At 34.1% G+C, this 21,350-nt stretch overlaps 1 protein-coding gene across 3 annotated transcripts in view; it reads left to right on the top strand.

The window, feature by feature from the left end:
* CSMD3 (CUB and Sushi multiple domains 3) overlaps nt 1-21,350 on the top strand; it is a 1,081,491-nt gene that overhangs the window by 501,901 nt on the left and 558,240 nt on the right. For all 3 annotated transcript variants that reach the window (XM_033843074.1, XM_019931944.2, XM_019931943.2), the window contains one exon: nt 10,515-10,618. In XM_033843074.1, coding sequence (XP_033698965.1) covers nt 10,515-10,618 — 104 coding nt within the window. The remainder of the gene's footprint in view (nt 1-10,514; nt 10,619-21,350) is intronic.

The following is a 21,350-nucleotide window of genomic DNA, read 5'->3' as shown; positions in this document are numbered from 1 at the left end:
GGATATGGCTTCTGGTTCTGACTTGTGGGAAGATTTTTTTCTGTTGGATAATGCTGCCCTAGGACATCAGTGCCATTACATGTTACAACTACTGTTGCTTCTAAAACTGGATGTTTCTGCTGCTTTTGCCACCCTCTGCCAGAATCCATGGTTCGGGGAGCTTAGGTTTCATGCCTACACTCTGGTTGCAGTTAATGATGAGGAAGATAACATCTAACCATGCTGGGAAGTATACTATGCTTCCTACCAAGCCTCCTAATTTTGCAGACACGAGGATATTCAGCTTCTGAGTGGCCAAACTAATATACAAATGGACACTACCTATAGTTTTAGGGTTAAAATGAAGCAGTGCATATGTGGCACTGAGCCCAGGACTCACACAATATAAATGTTTGCCAATTTAAACAAATTTCATGGGTAAAAGATACAAAGTGTATAAATGGGGATTCCACATGACTTCATAAAACAATGATGGAGAAGTCATGGTTTTAAACCCTCTGTGAATGATGGAGAGAATGACAATTATGAAACATAGGTTCTATACCAGTTCTATCAAAATACCTTGTGAAAACCCATGTCTTAAGCTTTATGGGAAATGGATCTACTAACCATTTAATATTTAATATTATTTACAGATTTCTCACTTCTGGAAAGCCAATGTTAATATGCATGAGATTACTGTTAATTGATTACATTAGTAGCTTAAATTTTTTAACATAGCCCTCAATTAGCAACATCATATAGTAATTTGGAATCAGCACTTTACAAGTGGAAGCCAAGAGTATGGCTTATTTGGTTAAAAAATCAAGACAATTATTTTATATTTAGGGGCATATTTTATTATCACAGCTTTTGCTTCAACAGTCCTATGACCTAAATGCAGGTCTTTTCCCCACCCACAAATGATTAGGAACAAATACGAAAGGCAAAATATATGACGTTCCTTTCTCTTCTAATATGCTTTATATTCTTCCTATTTTCCTACTAAATGTTTCAGCCCTACTGCCAACTATATATGTAGAGAAAGTAGTTATATTACACTGATGAGTACTGATTTTTTTAATTACCTTTTCATTTCATTTTCATATTATACAAAGATAAAGGTATGGAAAGTGGATATTTTCTCCTCCATGTTACAGGAGAATCCAGAAAAAGAAAATTTCACATCACACTCCTGATGTTACTTATTACATTTTTGTGTGAAAAAAATGTTTTGTTGTTTTGGTTTTGTTTTTACAAATTACTTTTATACATTCTACTGTTTTTATTTTTTTTATTTTTGGAAATATCTCAATGTACCATTTTTGAATTTTACTGTAATGCTTTACTTATGTTAATGTCTCCAGCTGAGGCCAAAGTAGTTTTTATTCTTTTTATGCATAAATTTTACTTCTAAAGAACCAGTCCAGCGCTCTCCTGGTGGCGCGGTGGTTCAGAATCTGTCTGCCGATGCAGGAGACACGGGTTCGTGCCCCGGTCTGGGAAGATCCCACATGCCGTGGAGTGGCTGGGCCCGTGAGCCATGGCCGCTGAGCCTGCGCGTCCGGAGCCTGTGCTCCACAGCGGGAGAGGCCACAACAGTGAGAGGCCCGCGTACTGCAAAAAAAAAAAAAGAAGAAAAAAGAAGAACCAGTCCAGTAATGACGTTTAAACTAAGCATATAAGAATCAAATTAAAATGAATGTGTTCTACAAATTCAGTCAGACTATTTTAGCTTCTCAGTGATTCAGTGTCATTGAAACTGTTCAAGAATTATAAGTGTCTAAAATTTCAGTGACAGCTCAGTGGTTAAGTGCTTATCTGAAAATGTATGGATTTAGTTAGTAATTAATTCATCACATAGTTTAAAATGAAGTCGAGTTCTCATTGTTGCATATATACATGCATGAACCTCAGTTACAATTCAGGCAAAATAAAATCTATCATTAAATGGGTATCCAAATTTTTTGAGACATGACTAAACAATAATGACTATCAAGGGTTTGGCATAGAAATAGCAATCAACCAGTCACTTATTACATTCTTAGTTTGTATCTACTAGCCTATTAGACTTTTAAAGCCATTTAATAAGTGACGTTCCCTAATTTTAAATGCAATGCACTCATGGCTCTATTGTGAAATGGCTTGGGGTAAAGTGGATCATGTCATTAATCTTTTGAAAGGATGACAGATGAAGTACTCTGAAAGGCCCTCCCACTGAAATACAAGAAACACATTTTTCAGTGCATTGTTGGTTCACAATAAAGAAAATCTATAAGACTATGCATGCATACCATACAAACACAAGTACAATTATGCGTATATAATTAAAAGAAGAATGAACTGAAATGAAAGTAGGAGATGAAATGTAAAGAAAGCTTGGAGATGAAATGTAAAGAAAGCTTGGTTTTCCTTGTGGCAAATGGCAATAAGTCTCTGGAATTAGGAGACTAAGACTGAGGCCCAGTCTCTTTGGATCTATAGGTGAAGAAGCTGAACTTGAAACTTTAGTATTTAGCTAAAAGCCTCACAAGATGTTAAACTGCCACCAGCTTGGTAGTAACCCTTGGATCCAGTTAGCAGAAAATGAATGAAATTATACCCAGTTTAAGATCTTCAAGATTCTCACAGCTGAAGCCCTAATAAAAATGGGTTTATTGTTAAATATAACTAAACACATAGGAAAACAAGCCACCATGAGTGAGTTACTAGAAATAAGAAACAGTTTCTTCAGGAAATTAGGACATGCAAAAGCCCTCCAGTATATGGTGGAATTTAGAAAGTCACATGCATGCCCATGGCAAGAGACATGCTGAGGGAGACCAGAGAAAACCCTAAGCTTTCACCACTATCTGATCTATAGGCTTAATGCAAGCAGCAAGTGAAGGCTAAGACAAAATTATAAATGGTCTGGCTAGGTATTAAAGAATATCCTATCACTGAGCCAGTCCTCAAAGACTGGGAGAGGTCTTACTATGATCTGAATGCTTCTGTCCCTTCAGAGTTCATAATCCGAATGCTCAGTGTGATGGTATTAGGAGGTGGGGCCTTTGGGAGGTCCTGAGGGTGGAGACCTCATGAGTAGGATTAGCGTTCTTATAAGAGAGACCCCAAAGGGCTCCCTAGACCCTTCTGCTGGTGTTAGGTTACAACAAAAAGATGGCCTTCTGTGAACCAGGAAACTCTCTCACCGTACACTGAATCAACCGCGCCTTGATCTTGGACTTCCCAGCCTCGAGAACTGTGATAAATAAATTTCTATTGTTTATACGCCACCCAGTTTATGGTATTTTGTTATAGCAGCCCAAGCATGCTGAAATGGATATTTTTTTAATCTCCTTGAATTTAAAGAAACTCCAGTTAAAACATTGGATGGACACAAGTCTTCAAAAATCAAGAACAGCAAACCCTGGGGAAGGAAGAGACTCTGATTTCCAGAATTACCATGTTATAATATTCAAATGGATAGTTTTCAGAAACAACAGTGAGATCACAAAGTATGCAAAGAAACAGGAGAATATGGCCATTGAAAGGAACAAAATAAATTGACAGAAAATATCCCTGAAGACATTGAGTCATTGAACTTATTAGACAAAGTTTTAAAACAACTGTATTAATTATGCTCAAGCAGCATGGACAAAATTAAAGGGAATGATGAAAATGATATATGAATAAAATGAGAATATCGATAAAGAGATAGAAATTATAAAAAAGAAACCAAATAGAAATTCTGGAGCTTTAAACCATAATAACTGAAATTTTAAAAACCTAGAGGTTTTGAGAGCAGGTTTGATCAGCAGAAGAAAGAATTAGTAAGCTTGAAGATAGGACAATTGAAATTATTCAGTCTGAAGAACAGAAAAAGAAAAGAAAAAAGGTGAAAAAAGTGAAAGGAGCCTAGGGACCTGTGGAATATGAGCAAACGGACCAACAAATGTATTTTATGACTCTCAGGAGGAGAAGATAGAAATAATGGTACAGAAAGAATATTTGAAGGAATAATGACCAGAAAGATCACAAATTTGAGAGAGACATGAATCTACCCATCCAGGAAGCTCAACAAACTCTATGTAAGATAAGCTTAAAGTGATCCATGTAAGATAAGCTTAAAGTGATCCATACCTAAACATATTATAGTCAAATGGTTGAAAGGTAAAAACAAAGAGAATCTTGAAAGCAGCAGGTGAAAAGTGACTCTTTAAGTACAACAAATCCTAAAAAATATTAACAGCTGATTTCAAAAAAGAAAAAGAAACTGAGAAGCAAGTGAGACAATATCTTTAAGCATTGAAAACAAAACTGTCAACCAAGAATTCTATATCTATCTGTCAAAACTCTCCTTCAAGGATGAAAGATAAATCAAGATATTCCCAGATAAACAAAAGCTAAGAGAGCACAGAACTAAACCCACCCATCTGTGAGCAATTAATTTTTGACAAAGGTGCCAAAAACATTCAATGGTGAAAGAATACAGGCATACCTTGGAGATAATTGTGTGTTCAGTTCTAGACCACCACAATAAAACGAATACCACAATAAAGCAAGTCTCACAATTCTTTTGTAGTATGTATAATAGTTATGTTTACAGTATACTGTAGTCTATTAAGTGTGCAACAACATTGTGCCTAAAAAAACAGTGTACAGATCTTAATTAAAAAATACTTTATGGGAGGTAGGGGAGGGAAGGATTGGGAGTTTGAGATTAACAGATGGAAACTAGTATATATAGGATGGATAAACAAAGTCCTACTGTATAGCACAGGGAACTATATTCAATATCCTGTGATAAACCATAATGGAACAGAATATGAAAAAGAATATGTGTAACTGAGTCACTTTGCTGTACAGAAGAAATTAACACTACATTGTAAATCAACTGTACTTCAATAATTTTTTTAAAAACTAATAAAATACTAAGGAATAAATTTAACCAAGGAGGTAAAAGATCTGTACACTAAAAACTATTAAAACTATTTTAAAAATGCTAACCATAATCTGAGCCTGCAGTGAGTCATAATAATTTAGCTGGTGGAGTCTTTCCTTGATATTGATGGCTGATGAATGATCAGGGTGGTGGTGCTGATGGTTGGGGTGGCTGTAGCAATTTCTTTTTTTTTTTTTTTCTTAAAGAATCAATTTTATTTATTTAGTTTTGGTTGCATTGGGTCTTCGTTGCTGCACACGGGCTTTCTGTAGTTCTGGCAAGCGGGGGCTACTCTTCACTGCGGTGTGCAGGCTTCTCATTGTGGTGGCCTCTCCTGTTGGGGAGCACAGGCTCCAGGTGTGTGGGCTTCAGTAGCTGTAGCACACAGGCTCAGCAGCTCTGGCTCATGGGCTCCAGAGGGTAGGCTCAGTAGTTGTGGCGCACGGGCTTAGTTGCTCCGCAGCATGTGGGGTCCTCCCAGACCAGGGATCGAAGCCGTGTCCCCTGCATTGGCAGGCAGATTCCTAACCACTGCACCACCAGGGGAGTCCCTGTAGCAATTTCTTAAAATAAAACATTAATGAAGTTTGCCACATTGATTAACTCTTCCCTTTCACCAGTGATTTCTCTGTAGCAGGCACTGTGCTTTGATAGCATTTTATCCACAGTTGAACTTTCAAAATAGGAGTCAGTTCTCTCAAATGCTACTACTGCTTTATCAAGTAAGTTTATATAATATTCTAAATCCTTTGCTGTCATTTCAACAATCTTCACAACATCTTCACCAAGAGGAGATTCCATCACATTCTTTGCTCATCCACAAGAAGCAACTCTCATCTGTTAAAAGTTTTACCATGAAATTGCAGCAATTCAGTCCCATCTTCAGGCTCCACTTCTAATTATAATTCTCTTGCTATTTTCACCACAGCTGCGGTGACTTCCTCCACTGAAGTTTTGAACCCCTCAAAGTCCTCCATGAGGGTTGGAATCAACTTCTTCCAAACTTCTATTAATGTTGATATTTTGCTCTTCCCGTGAATCCCAAATGTTCTTAATGGCATCTAGAATGGTGAATCCTTTACAGAAAGGTTTTAATTTACTTTGCTCAGATCCATCAGAGGAACCACCATCTATGGCAGATACAGTCTTACAGAATGTGTTAATTAAATAATAAGACTTGAAAGTCAGAATTACTCCTTGATCCATGGGCTGCAGAATGGATGTTGTTTAGCAGACATGACAACATTAATCTTGTTTTACAGGTTCATCAGGGCTCTTGAGTGACCAGGTGCATTGTCAATAAACAATCATATTTTTAAAGGAATCTTTTTCTTTCCTGAGCAGTAGGTCTCAAAAGTGGGCTGAAAAATATTCCATAAACTATGTTGTAAACAGATGTGCTATTTCCAGGCTTTATTGTTCCATTTATAGAGCACAGGCAGAGTAGATTTAGCATAATTCTTAAGATTCCTAAGGTTTTCAGAACAGTAAATCAGCATTGGCTTCAAGTCAGCTACATATACCCTTAACAAGAGAGTCAGCCTGTCTTTTGAAGATTTGAAGTCAGGCATTGACTTCTCTGTAGCTGTGAAAGTCCTAGATGGTGTCTTCTTCCAATATAGGCTGTTTTGTCTACACTGAAAATCTGTTGATTAGTGTAGCCACATTCATTAATTTTCTTACCAAGATCTGGGTAACTTGCTGCAGCTTCTGCTGTTCACCTTGTACTTTTATGTTATAGAGATGGCTTTTTTTTTTTTTTTTAACATCTTTATTGGGGTATAATTGCTTTACAATGGTGTGTTAGTTTCTGCTTTATAGAGATGGCTTTTTTTCCTTAAACCTCATGAACCAATCTCTGCTAGCTTCAGACTTTTCTTTGCAGCTTACTTACCTCTCTGAGCCTTCATAGATTTGAGGAGAGTTAGGGCCTTACTCTAAATTAGGCTTTTACTTAAGAGAACGTTGTGACTTGTTTGAACTTCCTTCTAGACCACTAAAACTTCCTCCACATCAGCAGTAAGGCTATTTCACTTCCTTATCATTCATATGTTCACTAGAGTAGCACTTTTAATTTCCTTCAAGAACAGTTTCTTTGCATTTACAACTTGCAACTGATGCAGCACGCCTACCTTTCGGCCTGTCTCGACTTTCGAAATGCATGCATTTCTCACTAAGCTTAATCATTTCTAGCTTTTGATTTAAAGTGTGGGAGGTGGGACTCCTCTTTACACTTGAACACTTAGAAGCCACTGTAGGGTCATTAGTTGCCCTAATTTCAATATTATTGTGTCTTAGGTAATAGGGATGCCCAAAGAGATAGAGAAAGATGGGGGAACAGCCTGTCAGTGGAGCACTTAGAACACACACAACATTTATCATTTAAGTGTGCAGTCTTATGTGGGTGTGGATTGTGGCTCCCCAAAACCATTACAAAGAAACATCAAAAGTCACTGAGCACAGATCACCATAATAAATGTAATAGTAATGAAAAAGTTTGAAATATTGTGAGAAGTATCAAAACATGACACAGCCACAAAGTATGCAAATGCTGTTTAAAAAATGGTGCTGATATACTTGCTTGACCACAGTTTTGCCACAAAACTTCAATTTGTACAAAATACAATATCTGCCAATCACAATAAAGCAAAGTGCAATAAGGCAAGGTTTGCCTATAGTTGTTTCAATAAATGGTGCTTGTAAAATTGGATAGCCACATGCAGAAGAATGAAATTTGATCTTTACTTGCACTGTATACAACAGTTAAATCAAAATGGATCAAAAACCTAAATTTAAGCGCTTAAACTATAAAATTCATAGAAGAAAACATAGAAAAAAATTGTATGATATGGGATTTTGCAATGGTTTCTTAAATATGACACCAAAAGCGCAGGGAACAAAATAAAAAATAGGTAAACTGAACTTCATTACATTAAAACTTTGTGGTGTCAAAGAACACTATCACAAGAGCAGAAAGACAATTCACATAATGGGAGAAAATATTTGCAACTAATATATCTGATAGGGGATTAATATCTAGAATATGTAAAGAGCTGTTAAACTCAACAACAATAAAACAAATGACTTAATTTTAAAAGGGGTAAAAGAGAAATAAATAAAAAGGGGTAAATGACTTGAATAGACAGTTACCAAAGAAGATACACAAATGGTTAATAAGTACATGAAAAAATGCTCAATATCATTAATTAGAGAGACGCAATTATATCCACAGTAAGATACCACTTTACACCTACCAGAATGGGTATGATAAAAACAAAACAGAAAATAACATGTGGTGAGGATATGGAGAAATTGGAACCCTTATGAATGGCCGGTGGAAATTTAAAATGTTCAGAAGCTCTGGAAAGCAGCTTGGCAGTTCTTCAAAATGTTAAATATATGACCCAGTAATTTCACTCTGAAAACAGGGATTCAAATAAGTACTTTTACACCATCATAATAGCAATATTCACCATAGATAAAAGATAGAAACATCCTAAGTGTCCATCAACAGAGTAATGGTTACACCAAATTAGGTGTATACATACAATGGACTATTATTCAGCCATAAAAAGGAATGAAGTTCTGATACATGCTATAATGTAGATGAACCTCAAAGACTTTTCTTAGTGAAGTAAATCAGACACAAAAAGGGAAATATTGTGTTTTTCCACTTACATAAAATATCTAGAATATGAAAATTTGTAGAGACAGAAAGTATGTTGGAAGTTACCAGGAGATGGGGGAAAGAGGAAAATGGGGAGTTATTGTTATGGCTTAATGGTAACAAGGTTTTGGTTTGGAAAACTTTTGGAAAAAGACGGTGATGGTTGCATAGCATTGTGAATATATTGATAATTAATGCCACTGAATTGTACACTTAAAAATAGCTAATATTGATTTTTTAATATATATTATAGTTAGCACAATAAAAAATAGTAAACAAAAATAGAGAAGACATATAATGTTAGAAATAGAAATAGGACAAGAGTACAGACAACATAGGCTAAAAGAAAGCAAATAATTATATGACAATAAATTTGAAAACTTTTTCAGCATTGACATGTTTCTATGAAAATTAAAATAACTTTGAGTCAAGAAGAAAAAAACAGAAAGCCTGAAAAAGAACATAAATGACAAACATATGAAAAAAGAACTTAATTACTAATGAAGAAAATGCAAAAGAAAAGTCATTTTTTACACCCTCTAGATTGGTAGAAATAATGAAACCTAATGCACACAAGTTGTAGGCATTTAAATTGGTAAAATAATTTCCAAATCATATGGCACAATATTATGAAATATAATTTTTGCTTTGTTATTATCCAGAAATTGCACTCATAAGTACATATATAAGCTAGTACTTGTACATTTGAGCCAGAAAATATTTAAGATTGGTTGTAACCATGTTGCTTTTGATAGCAAAAAAATGGGAACAACTTAATCTCTATTAACAGGCAATTATTAATTGAGAATACTTACATTTAACTCAGTGTAGAACAGGGAAACATTTACTTTTAAATTGTAGCCATGTAAAATTCAGTGTTTTTATATATTCTGCATTTAAACCTGACCAAAACAGTGGCTTTAATTAATGCTAGTAAAAAATGATTTAAAAATCAAGAAATAGACATAATCAAAAATTTGTTTTTTTGTTACGAAGCTAAAAAGAGTCAGGGTATGAAATCCCTCATTTTCTTAAGAATTTCTTTTTATGATACCAAAGTAACAATTATAAAAATTAGTTTTTAAATAATAATTTAAAAAATTTTAAAGCTTTTTTTCATTTATTCTCTAGTACTATTGGTAATCTCAGCCATTCATTTTCTTTAACTCATGTTGAATAATACTTTATTATAAATTATTTTTTGCTCAAGCCATGATTATATATAGGATGATATTTATGTAATTTCTTCTTATATGGATTCTTGATTTGTTATTCTTTAATATTGGGTTTCTAATTTAAGAATTGCAATTTAATTAAATATGAATTTTTACATAGATATATAAACAATAAATGAATACATGAGTATATTTTGGTAAGAATTAATATTAATTTTTTGTTATGGTATAATGTGTCTCCCAAAGAATTGTGCTCCTAGTTTTGCCAGCAAAATATAATATATATGAGGGATTCTGTTACCAAAGGATACACAAAAATAAACCTGATGCCTTTAAATTTAGTGATCTAGATTCAAATTTAGCTCTAACATTTTTTAAGCTTTACTATTTCATAGAAGTAGTATACTCTGTGTTTTTCTGTGCTAGCTTATAAAAATATATGCAAATGTAACCACTCTTCAGGTACCTATACATTTTCATAAAGCCTTCTTAAATTAGATTTGCATTCAGATTCCTCAAATAAGAGTGTCCTATAAACAGAAGCCATGCCATTTCACTGAAAAATTATTACAGAAGATACAATAGAGTAAATAAAAATTATGTTATAATGATTGATAGGAATAGTCTCACATGATCTCCTGCCATAGTTTGAAATTCTTATACAGATAATTATAGATCTATAGATATATAGTATGTCCACAGTGCATTTTTGTTTGCTTTTATTATATAATGAAATATACTTGAGATGTTTGTTTCTGTTTATTGCTAGGTTATCCAGATAAATTTTGAAGAATTCGATCTGGAAATTGGCTATGACACCTTGACAATTGGTGACGGGAGCGAAGTTGGAGACCCAAGGACAGTGCTCCAAGTGTAAGTTCTCAATGTTTCTTTCTTGACTTAGCCTATTAGGTCTTTATAAAATTGTATGAAATTTTACTTTTTTTTCTTTCATTGATTCTTCCTACTATCACCAACAGAAGAAGCATACTACCTTAGTTATGATCATCAACCTGCAAATAGTATATTTATTAGTCTTTCTTCAGTGGTGCTTAAGGTACTTGATCCAAACACAGTTACTTAAGAATCCATTTCCAGAAAGGAACTCATTGGCAAAAGAGGCCTAGGGTGAAATTGCAGAGTGGCTGATTGGCCTTATTTTGGAAAATACCTTTGCCCTCACAGAGTTTTAGAATAGACTGGAAAAAACAATCATGAAATTGATCCCAGAGACAATAATAAAGACCTGGTCATCAAGATCTGTAGTTGAGAGTTTATCAGTGGTTTGACGTGAAGTAGTTAGCAATGAACAGCTCTCAGAGTTGAGCTAATATACTGAAAAGGTTCTTAATGTGAACAAAAAGAATGAACATAAATTGAGAAACGGGAAATGTTAGGAACTTACCGCCAAATCCTTTGGCTATCCATTCCAATAATCTACCTCTGGTAGTGGCAAGAAGAAATGTCCAGGGCATGTATATATTTTTTTTCTGTGATGAACCTCAAAAGGTTATGATATGCTTTCTCTCAGTATTCCTTTCATAACTGTTGGTTTGCAATACAGGCTTTATCAGTGAGGTGTTTCTCAAAAATGGGGTCTTTTGCATCACAATTACCTGGTGCACTTTTTAAAATGTAGATTTCTGGACCCCTCCCATTATGTCTATTAATGTTTGCTTTATATATTTAGGTGGTCCTACGTTGGGTGCATAGATATTTACAGATGCTATATCCTCTTGTTGGATTGATCCCTTTAACATTATGTGATGCTCTTTGTCTTTTGTTACAGTCTTTATTTTAAAGTATATTTTATCTTATGTAAGTACTGCTACCCCAGCTTTCTTTTTATTTTTGTTTGCATGAAACATTTTTTTTCATTCCTTCAATTTTGGTCTGTGTGTGTTTAGATCTGAAGTGAGTCTCTTATAAGCAGCATATAGATGGGTCTTGGGTTTTTTTGTTTGTTTGATGATTGTTTAATGATTTTCTTTAGTATCATGTTTGGATTTTTTTGTCTTTATTTTCTCTGTATCTATTATAGGCTTTTGGTTTGTGGTTACCATAAGGTTCATATATAACTATTTATATATGGAAAAGTTTATTTTATGTTAATAGTCACTTAAGTTCAAATGCATTCTACAAATACTACATTTTTATTCCCTGATTCCACATTTTATGTCTTTTACATCATGTTTTACATCTTTTTATTTTGTGTCTTCTCTAGTTATTGTATAGGTTTTTTTTTTTTAACTTTCGTCATTTAACCTTCACACAGGTTTTATAAGTGATTGATCCACTACCATTACTATATATTTGCCTTTTCCAGTGAGAATTTTAGTTTCATGTGTTTTCTTATTAATTAGTGCCATTTCATTTCAACTTATAGAAGTCCCTTTAACATTTCTTGCAGGGCCAGTTTAGTGGTGGTGAAATCCTTTAGATTTTGCTTGTCTGGGAAACTCTTTATCTCACTTTCAATTCTGAATGATAACCTTGCTGGTTACAATATTCTTGGTTGTAAATTTTTGTTTGTTTGTTTGTTTTATTTTGTTTCAGCACTTTGAATATATCATGCTGCTCCATTCTGGTCTGCAAAGTTTCTGCTGAAAAAATTGCTTCCATTATATTAACTAGTTGGTTTCCTCTTACTGCTTTTAGTACTCTCTCTTTAATTTTTGACATTTTACCTATAATGTGTCTCTTTGTAGGTCTCTTTGGAGTCATCTTGTTTGGGACTCTCTGTGCTTCCTGGATCTGGATGTCTGTTTCCTTTCTAGGATAGGGAAGTTTTCAGCCAGTATTTCTTCAAATACATTTGTTCCCCATTCTCTCTTTCTTCTACTTCTGGGATCCCTATAAAGCAAATATTCTTGTGCTTGATGTTGTCCTTAAGCTATCCATATTTAATTTTTTTCCCCTTTTTGTTCTGATTGGGTGATTTCCATTACCCTGTCTTCCAGATTGCTAATCCTTCTTCTGTATCATCTTATCTGCTATTGATTCCCTTTAGTGTATTTTTCATTTAATTTATGTTACTCATGTTATTTCATTCTTTAGCTGTGATTGATTCTTTCTTATATTTTTTTAACTCTTTGTTGAAGTTCTCACTGTGTTCATCCATTCTTCTCCTGAGTTCAGTGAGCACTTTTATGACCATCATTTTGAATTCTTTACCAGATAAATTACTTATCTTCATATCATTAAGGTTTTTTTTTTCTGATGTTTTGTTTGTTCTTTTGTTTGGAGCACATTTTGTCACCTCATTTTGCCTAATTCTCTGTGTCTGTTTCTATATATTAGGCAAAACTGCTACCTCTATCAGTCTTGAAGTAGTGACTTTGTGTAGGTGATGATCCTTCTCATTCAACCCTGCCCTAGATCTTTGTTGTCTCTTAAATCTTTTTGGTTGTATATACTGCCTTATTTATTCCTGATTTCCCCCTGCTGTTCAGCATGTGCCAAGACTTGTCAGTGTTCCAAAGAAAGGAATTCAGTGATCACCTAGTTTCAGGCTGATTGGATGCCAGACCCTCAGGCAGAAGCTTTTAAAGTTTGCAAATATATACAGTCCTGAGGGGCTGCACTTGTAATCCCTGCTGGCCTCCAAACCTCTCCTCCTCTTTCCTTTCCTTTTCTTTTTAATTTTACAGGAAGTTCTCATAGTACTGTTATTGCAGAATCCTGTAATAACACCAAAGATTTACCTTATGTGTACATTGTAGACCCAATACTATTCCATCTTAGTTGTTATCTTTTCAGGAAAAAAAAAATCCCTTCTCTTCTTACTTATCTTTATGCATTCTTGACCTCAACTTCAACTTCTCTCCTCCACCTACTACATGGATATCATTGATCAACCACAATTTTGTTGTTTATCTCTGAGCCTACTACAATTCCACTTTGTGCTTCCTAAGATAATGATGGACAAAGAGCCATTGCTTTACATGTTCTGTATATTTGTTTATGTTGTTCAAATTATTTGTAACTCCAACCCCCTAAAAATACTCAGCATTTTTATCAGGATGATGTACCTGGTAGACATTTCACCACGCTAGACTAATATCTTTCAGAAATTATATATAGTTCCTCCTAGATTTCTTTGTGGTTTTGTACCTGATAGTTTGGATTTCATTATACTGTAATATTGTATTAGAAATTGACAGCCACAGAACTAATATGATCAGTAAGTATGTTTTTCGGTTGTTGTTTGGGAAGTGCAGTCATCCCTTGGTATCCACGGGGTATTGTTTCCAGGAACTGTCACATATATCACAATCTGCACATGCCCAAATCCCATAGTCAGCCCTCCATATCCATAGTTCCACATACATGGGTTCAACCAACCATGGATTGTGTGGTACTGTAGTATTTACTGGAAAAAAAAAATCCATGTATAAGTGGACCTGTGTAGTTCAAACCCATGTTCTTCAAGGGTCAACTATACAGTGTTTTAAATAATTGAAAATTACATATAAAAAATCTGAATTTATTGTTTCTTTCGACAGACTGGCAACACTAGGACTGGATTATCACATGGCAAAATTTGCTGGAACTCTCTTCTGCCCTCTTTAGAGAGCCCATAGGTTCTCATGGCCCTTCAACCTTGTCTCGTTTTTCACTTGAGCATCTAAGAACCCTTGCATTGCCTGCCTGGGCCTATAGGCATGTGACACATGATACAACACAAAATTTGGTTTATTCCTTAAATTTATTATTTCCCAAATAATACATATATTTGTTCCTTTATCTGACACTTTAGAAAAGTTGAAGTTTCTTGGGCATTAATGATAATATAGCAAATTTTGTAAGTTATCCTCACACATTCTGAGACCTATCTTTCTACATGTTTATTTGATAGATCACATTATATGTACTTCAAAAATGAGACTGTAAAACATGTATGTGATGGAACATATTTTCCTTTTTACTGCTTAAGATAGAGGACTAGATTTCAGGTTTAGATTCTTCAAAGCATGGACAGGGAAAGGCAGGATAGCTAGTCAGTTGACTGAAGAATATTTCTTAAACATCTTTTTTACTATATCTACCACTAAATAAAACTTAGCATTTCAGAATCTAATGAAATAATAGATGTCATCTTGTACAACTAATATCCCAGATCAGGGATGCTGTATACTCCTTTAGCCACTGCCTTAAAGAATCTATGAGATAATTAATATCACAAAACTACAAGCAGAAAGGTTATAGACATACAAATTTACAGTAATCTAATAAGACACAGAAGGAAAATATCAAAATTATTATCTTAAATACCCAACCATTAGAAATGGTAAGCATAAAAGAGTACATTTATTGGGATTAAACAGTAATCTGTACAGTCCCACATGCTAAAAGAAAAAAAATAATATTATGTTTGAACCATATAATTTAATCTATTCTAATGTTAAAAAATTATGTAGACAATAATGAATTCTGATATACCTGTTGATATTTTCTTCATAGAATAAATTATTGTATTAATAACACAGAATGGTTATTAATTATTATTTTCAAAAGAATACCAAGTTTCCAAATGGATTTCCCTATACTATCATATTCAAAGTTCACATTGAGTACTTCACCTCCAGTGGAAATAAAAATTAAAGCTTTATTCTGTGACCATTACTTTTTAGACTGTTCAATCATTGGATCTAAATTGGTCCCTTAGTGAGAGTGTGGGAGGGCTAAGAGAGAGTAAGAAAGATAATACATTATGTTTAAATAACCAGAAGACTATGAGATGAGCGCATGAGTGCGCGCGCGCACACACACACACACACACGCACACACACACACACCCAAACACACACACACACACACACACATTTTATATGCAGACATCATAATCATACATATTATGTTTTTGCAAAACTCAAAGTAAGAAGAATTAAGGCAATGATATTTACTATATAATTTTAAGTACTAAGAGGAAAACCCCTTTATATTTTAAATATAGCCATACACTTTCTTAAAAATGAACTCTTCGCTAATCACAAGAACCTCTTTGTAAACATGCCACAGTCCTTCAGTTTCTGCACACCTTCTTTTAAGAATTTTGACCTCAGTTGCTTCAAAAAGATCTAGTAAAATTTTTATTAGTGTATTTTCTGTGCTTTTCAAAATTCTTATCAAGTGCAGATAATGTCTCTATTTCCTTTTATTTTGGGAGACAGGGTGAATAAATTTTTTAAGTGATTTTTATAATCCTGTGTTGTATGAATTGGATCAAGTAGCAGATGACATGAGAAGTATTGGATAATTAAATGAAAGAAATAGGTTCACAATTGATTTTTTTTTTTTTTTGAGGATGATCCCAAAGTTAGGTAGGCAACATAAGACCAGATAAAGAGCAAATACGTTAATGAAAAGAGGTCTTATGACCTGAATGAATAGTCAAGTGGAAATAGCTGTATTTTACAGACTAAGCTTCTGCTGCTGGTAGAATAAATGAAAAAAACATTACATTTTCCTTTTCTCACATTCCTGTCATCATATTGTCCCTAGTTTACACAGTAGTTCTATTTCATTACTTGTTATAATTCCTTCACTCTGAGAAGTTGTATTAATTTTGAAAAATCTGTGATTTTTTTTATATTTGTCTGTCTGTAACCAGAAATGTGTTTCTTAAACCTGCTTTTCTTCCTCAGAACACAATTACACATTTCTGAAAATATAACTTTCTTTTCCTTGAGTAAGTGTGACTACAACAGAACTAGGTAGCACCTACCTCCTAGAGGTGTTCGAATAAAAGCTGTCTGACTAGCTAACAGAGATTTTACAAACTTGAAGTTAGGTCAAAGTTTCCTCTGAACTCTAAGAGTCTGTGATAAGAGAACCCACTGGATTTGTATCTACCAAAGAAGCTGATATAAATTTGAGTGTACCTGAGACATATTTTTTAATAAGTTTAGCTTTCTCAACAGCAGGCCCACTCATCTGGACATTTGCAAGGCTCAGAGTAAGAATACAGACAGAATCTCACATATCAAATGTCTAAATATTAAAAGTTATAAATTAAGCTACATATTGTTAAATACAATATGTTCCATCCTCCTACCTTGACAAATACACTTTCATAACAACCTAGAAGGACAAGTTTAAATTTAGAATTCTGGGACTTGTGTGATTTTCTTGTTGGGACATGAAGGTGTAGGAAAGTGGTCCCAGCCCCAGCCTGCACCTGGCCACCCTCTATTCCCAAACTCAGCTCCATCCTTCACGATACATGTAGACTTCCCAGCCTACACATTCAAGCTGCCACACCTCCCTGCAAACACTGCCCACTGGGTCTAAGAGTGCACATATGGGTCATGTGTTCTGACCCTGAGAATGTGGACCTGGAAAAGAGGCCTATGAAGGTTCAGGTAGCAGGAAATTCCAGGGTACCAGGTACCAATGAGTTGTGGAACAGTAGTTTTTAAACAAACTATAAAATAGAAGATTTGTTTTTATTTTTAATTCGTCTTGAAATGATACTTATACAAAATGAAAAAAAAATTTCTAGGAAAATGAAATAAAAGCACATATAAATACATTCCAAGTTTTTTTATTATGAAATTCACCAGATAGAATTACTCTTTCAAGTTACTCTAGAAGTTTGAAAGATTTACTCCCAATTTCAGTTCTTACCACATTGTGGGCTGGAAATTAGTCTAGGATCTCATAGGTGAAGTGAGCAGGCACATCCCTGGGCAAGAGGTGGGCTACAGAATGGTCAGACGAAGGGATCAGGGAAGGGACCTCTCTTGCCCAAGTTTAAAAACAGTATTGCATATGGCATGGTTAATGGTCAAGAACGTATAAAAAAAAAAAAAACCAAAAAAACAGTTGAAGGGAATTTATTTTAAATAACGTTCTTCTAATGGGTAAAATTAGTCTCCATTTAGGCATTTTATTTGGCAAACTGTTTACTCATCTACATGTTCCTTTTTGCTTTTCTCTTAAGTGTGATCCATGTGCCAGAGACTAACTTTCGGCACTAAAACTATCTTTTCAATAAATTTATTTTAAAATATTAAATAGCCGAAAGTCAGAAACATAGTAAAACACAGAAAATATGTTCATTTAACAGAGAGCCGTGTAATCTCATATTTGAAAGTATTTTAAAGGAGGATGAATTCAGCCTATATATTTAAGTTTATAAGTTCTGATTAGTTTAATAAACACAGGATACCTCATTTTTTAAAATATTTAACCAGATAAGGAACATCCCAGCCTATTCTATTTAGGTCATAGGATTGAATTAAGCATTGGAAGTAAATGGTGTTTTCGCTTCCAATTTTCCTTCAATATTTAGATTCTAAAAGTTAAAATCAATTGTCATATTCTCTTCAATAAAAAAATGTATCCATATGGTCATAACATGTTCAACAGCTAAAATAGTCCTCCAAAAATGAATTATGAAAAGCTTTAAAAAATAATTCTTATAATTTCTTCCCCTTAAGTACAAAGTATGTCAGTTTTGCAATTCAGTAACTTATAAATAATCTCAGTGTGCCGTATCTCTTTACCTTGAAATTTTGGTTCTGAAGAAATACTCATGACACAGTTATAAGCAATAAATTTATTAAGTAACAGAGAATACACTGTAATTGGACATCGTGTGCAGTACTAAGTACTCCATATAATTTTATCAGATGAAAATTCCTAAAATTATGTGAATTTAAGCTGCAAACTTAAATTCACAATTCAAAGATTTATTGCTTCAGCCATTTGCTGTCTCGTACTGTATTGCTTATTTGTGGCCTTTTCTTTCTCACTCTCATGCTCGTTAATTTTCTCTCCACTGGACTTACTTGAAGGGCATTTTTTTTTTCCTCCAGTTTGAGGTAGGATTTTTCATTCATGGCAGCTTCATGGTGGTATAGTGACAAGTGTCAATAGAGATCAGAATATAAACTTGACCAGTTGATAATAATTCAGATAATGGATTTGAACAATCATGTTAATATCTTTTAAAGACTGTTAAAAGAAGTTTTTTCTCACAGATTGTTTTACATGTGCTATTTTCACACTTATATATAAATTCGCCTGATGGTAAAAATGGATGTAATAAATTTGAGAGAACTAACAGTGATGATAGTACAATTACAGGCATTGAATACACTTCCAACCCTCATTTCGTTGCATAAGGAAGGGAGGAGTTGTTGATTACTTGTCCACCCTTCTCATCAGTATGGCATCAAACTGAAATAGTTAAAAATGCATTCTATGAGAAATGTGATTCTCTTTCCTTTTCCTACATTTTCTCTCACACACTTTGCTGTTCCATTAAGGGAGTCACAGTAACACTATAAAGAATAATTAAGTGAACCCTTGTAAAATAAAAAATAGAAAGAAAACTCTTCTTTTCCAAGATGCTCCTGGAAATTTTATGAGTATACATTGATATTGGATAACATTTTATTTGAACAAACGTGTTACAGAAGGTGAAAAAAAATGTTGTCTTAGATATCCAAACATGGTTCTATCCTATGACTATCAAATTCTGATTTGTCCTGAAAAATTTTATAATGTAAAATCTCATTCTCAGATATATGTTAGTATGGGCTAACAACACTGTTCCCTGGGAACTCTTCTTTTTATTTTATTTTAATTATTTATTTTTTAACACCTTTATTGGCATATAATTGCTTTACAATTGTGTGTTAGTTTCTGCTTTATAATGAAGTGTATCAGCTATACATATACATATATCCCCATATCTCCTTCCTCTTGCATCTCCCTCCCACCCTCCCTATCCCACCCCTCTAGGTGGTTACAAAACACTGAGCTGATCTCCCTGTGCTGTGCAAGCTGATCTCCCTGTGCGATGAGGCTGCTTCCCACTAGCTATCTATTTTACATTTGTAGTATATATAAATCCATGCCACTCTCTGACTTCGTCCCAGCTTACCCTTCCCCCTCCCCGTGTCCTCAAGTCCATTCTCTACATCTGCATCTTTATTCCTGTCCTGCCCCTAGGTTCTTCAGAACATTTTTTTTTTTTTTTAGATTCCATATATATGTGTTAGCATACAGTATTTGTTTTTCTCTTTCTAACTGCACTCTGTGTGACAGGCTCTAGGTCTATCCACCTCACTACAAATAATTCAATTTCATTTCTTTTTAATGGCTGAATAATATTCCACTGTATATATATGACACATCTTCTTTATCCATTCATCTGTTGATGGACACTTAGGTTGCTTCCATGTCCTGGCTATTGTAAATAGAGATGCAGTGAACATTGTGGTACATGACTCTTTGAATTATGGTTTTGTCAGGGTATATGACCAATAGTGGGATTGCTGGGTCATATGGTAGTTCTATTCATAGTTTTTTTGAGGAACCTCTATACAGTTCTCCATAGTGGCTGTATCAATTTACATTCCCACCAACAGTGCAAGAGGGTTCCCTTTTCTCCACATCCTCTCCAGCATGTATGGTTTGTAGATTTTTTTGACGATGGCCATTCTGACTGGTGTGAGGTGATACCTCATTGTAGTTTTGATTTTCATTTCTCTAATAATTAGTGATGTTGAGCATTCTTTCATGTATTTGTTGGCAATCTGTATATCTTCTTTGGAGAAATGTCTATTTCGGTCTCTGCCCATGTTTGGATTGGGTTGTTTGTTTTTTTGGTATTGAGCCGCATAAGCTGCTTGTAAATTTTGGAGATTATTCCTTTGTCAGTTCCTTCATTTGCAAATATTTTCTCCCATTTTGAGGGTTGTCTTTTCATCTTATTTATGGTTTCCTTTGGTATGCAAAAGCTTTTAAGTTTCATTAGGTCCCATTTTTTTATTTTTGGTTTTATTCACATTTCTCTAGGAGGTGTGTCAAAAAGGATCTTGCTGTGATTTATGTCATATAGTGTTCTGCCTATGTTTTCCTCTAAGAGTTTATAGTGTCTGGCCTTACATTTAGGTCTTTAATCCATTTTGAATTTATTTTTGTGTATGGTGTTAGGGAGTGTTCTAATTTCCTTCTTTTACATGTAGCTGTCCAGTTTTCCCAGCACCACTTATTGAAGAGACTGTCTTTTCTCCATTGTATATTCTTGCCTCCTTTATCAAAAATAAGGTGACCATATGTGCATGGGTTTATCTCTGGGCTTTCTATCCTGTTTCATTCATCTATATTTCTTCTTTTTATTTTAAATACACACGCACACACACATGCAAACTCTACTTTGTGTTACTATATTTTAAATAAATATTTTCTTTATTTTAATATTTAATAAATAATATTCGTACTAGATTTATAGAAAAGGTAGCTGTTTTTTATGTTCATATATTATTATTGCTCTCAGCTCATTGGTGCATATGTTTTAAAGAGCTACTTTGTTGAAGATATATTATTTTATAAAATTTTTCAACAGTTTACTCTTTCAAAATGCCACCTTGGTACAAGACTGCTATATGTGATATTTGCCTTGAGCAAACGCTCTTACAACCAGGGACTTACAACTTCTCAAATTTGCTCTTGTACCTTCCCCTGTTAATAATGAAAATCTAAATACCAACCGACCCCATGGGCTAATGAAAGAAGAGAATATACTAAATATAGCAACAAGGCAATATTGTTAGAGATTGATGGCCACAGTATAAAAAGGACTTAGAAA

Source organism: Tursiops truncatus, chromosome 17, assembly GCF_011762595.2.
Source record: "Tursiops truncatus isolate mTurTru1 chromosome 17, mTurTru1.mat.Y, whole genome shotgun sequence".
Classification (NCBI taxonomy): Eukaryota; Metazoa; Chordata; class Mammalia; order Artiodactyla; family Delphinidae; genus Tursiops; species Tursiops truncatus.
Note: the sequence above shows the minus strand (reverse complement) of the source record. Positions and strands in the feature narration are given on the sequence as shown.